The sequence below is a fragment of the Nestor notabilis genome, unplaced genomic scaffold (assembly GCF_000696875.1).
Source record: "Nestor notabilis isolate BGI_N333 unplaced genomic scaffold, ASM69687v1 scaffold29035, whole genome shotgun sequence".
In the NCBI taxonomy this organism is placed as follows: domain Eukaryota; kingdom Metazoa; phylum Chordata; class Aves; order Psittaciformes; family Psittacidae; genus Nestor; species Nestor notabilis.
The window spans coordinates 1-299 of NW_009929322.1; the positions used below are offsets into that span (position 1 = coordinate 1).

The 299-nt window shown below is 58.5% G+C and overlaps 1 protein-coding gene across 1 annotated transcript in view; it reads right to left on the reverse strand.

Annotated features, from left to right (window-relative positions):
* Positions 1 to 164: 164 nt before the first annotated feature.
* The window catches only part of LOC104406054 (sodium/potassium-transporting ATPase subunit alpha-3-like), a gene marked incomplete at both ends in the record, with an annotated part of 1,578 nt that continues 1,443 nt past the window's right edge, over positions 165 to 299 (reverse strand). Inside the window, one exon of the mRNA XM_010014928.1 lies at positions 165 to 255. Within this exon, the coding sequence (XP_010013230.1) occupies positions 165 to 255 (91 nt within the window). The remainder of the gene's footprint in view (positions 256 to 299) is intronic.

Sequence of the window (299 nt, forward strand, 5' to 3'; positions counted from 1 at the left end):
CAATAGCCCCCCATCACCCTCCATAGCCCCCCAATAGAGCCCAAATAGCCCCCATAGACCTCTCTAACACCCCCATAGCCACTCAATAGCCTCTAATAGCACCCTAAGAGCCTCCAATAGCCCCCCATCACCCTCCATAGCCCCCAAAATCCCCCATTACGCACCGGACTGGTCCTCGGTGGTGTCGGCCTCATGGATCTGGTTGTCGAACCACATGTGGGCCACGGTCATACGGTTCTGGGTGAGGGTCCCGGTCTTGTCGGAGCAGATAGTGGAAGCGGAGCCCAAGGTCTCCACCG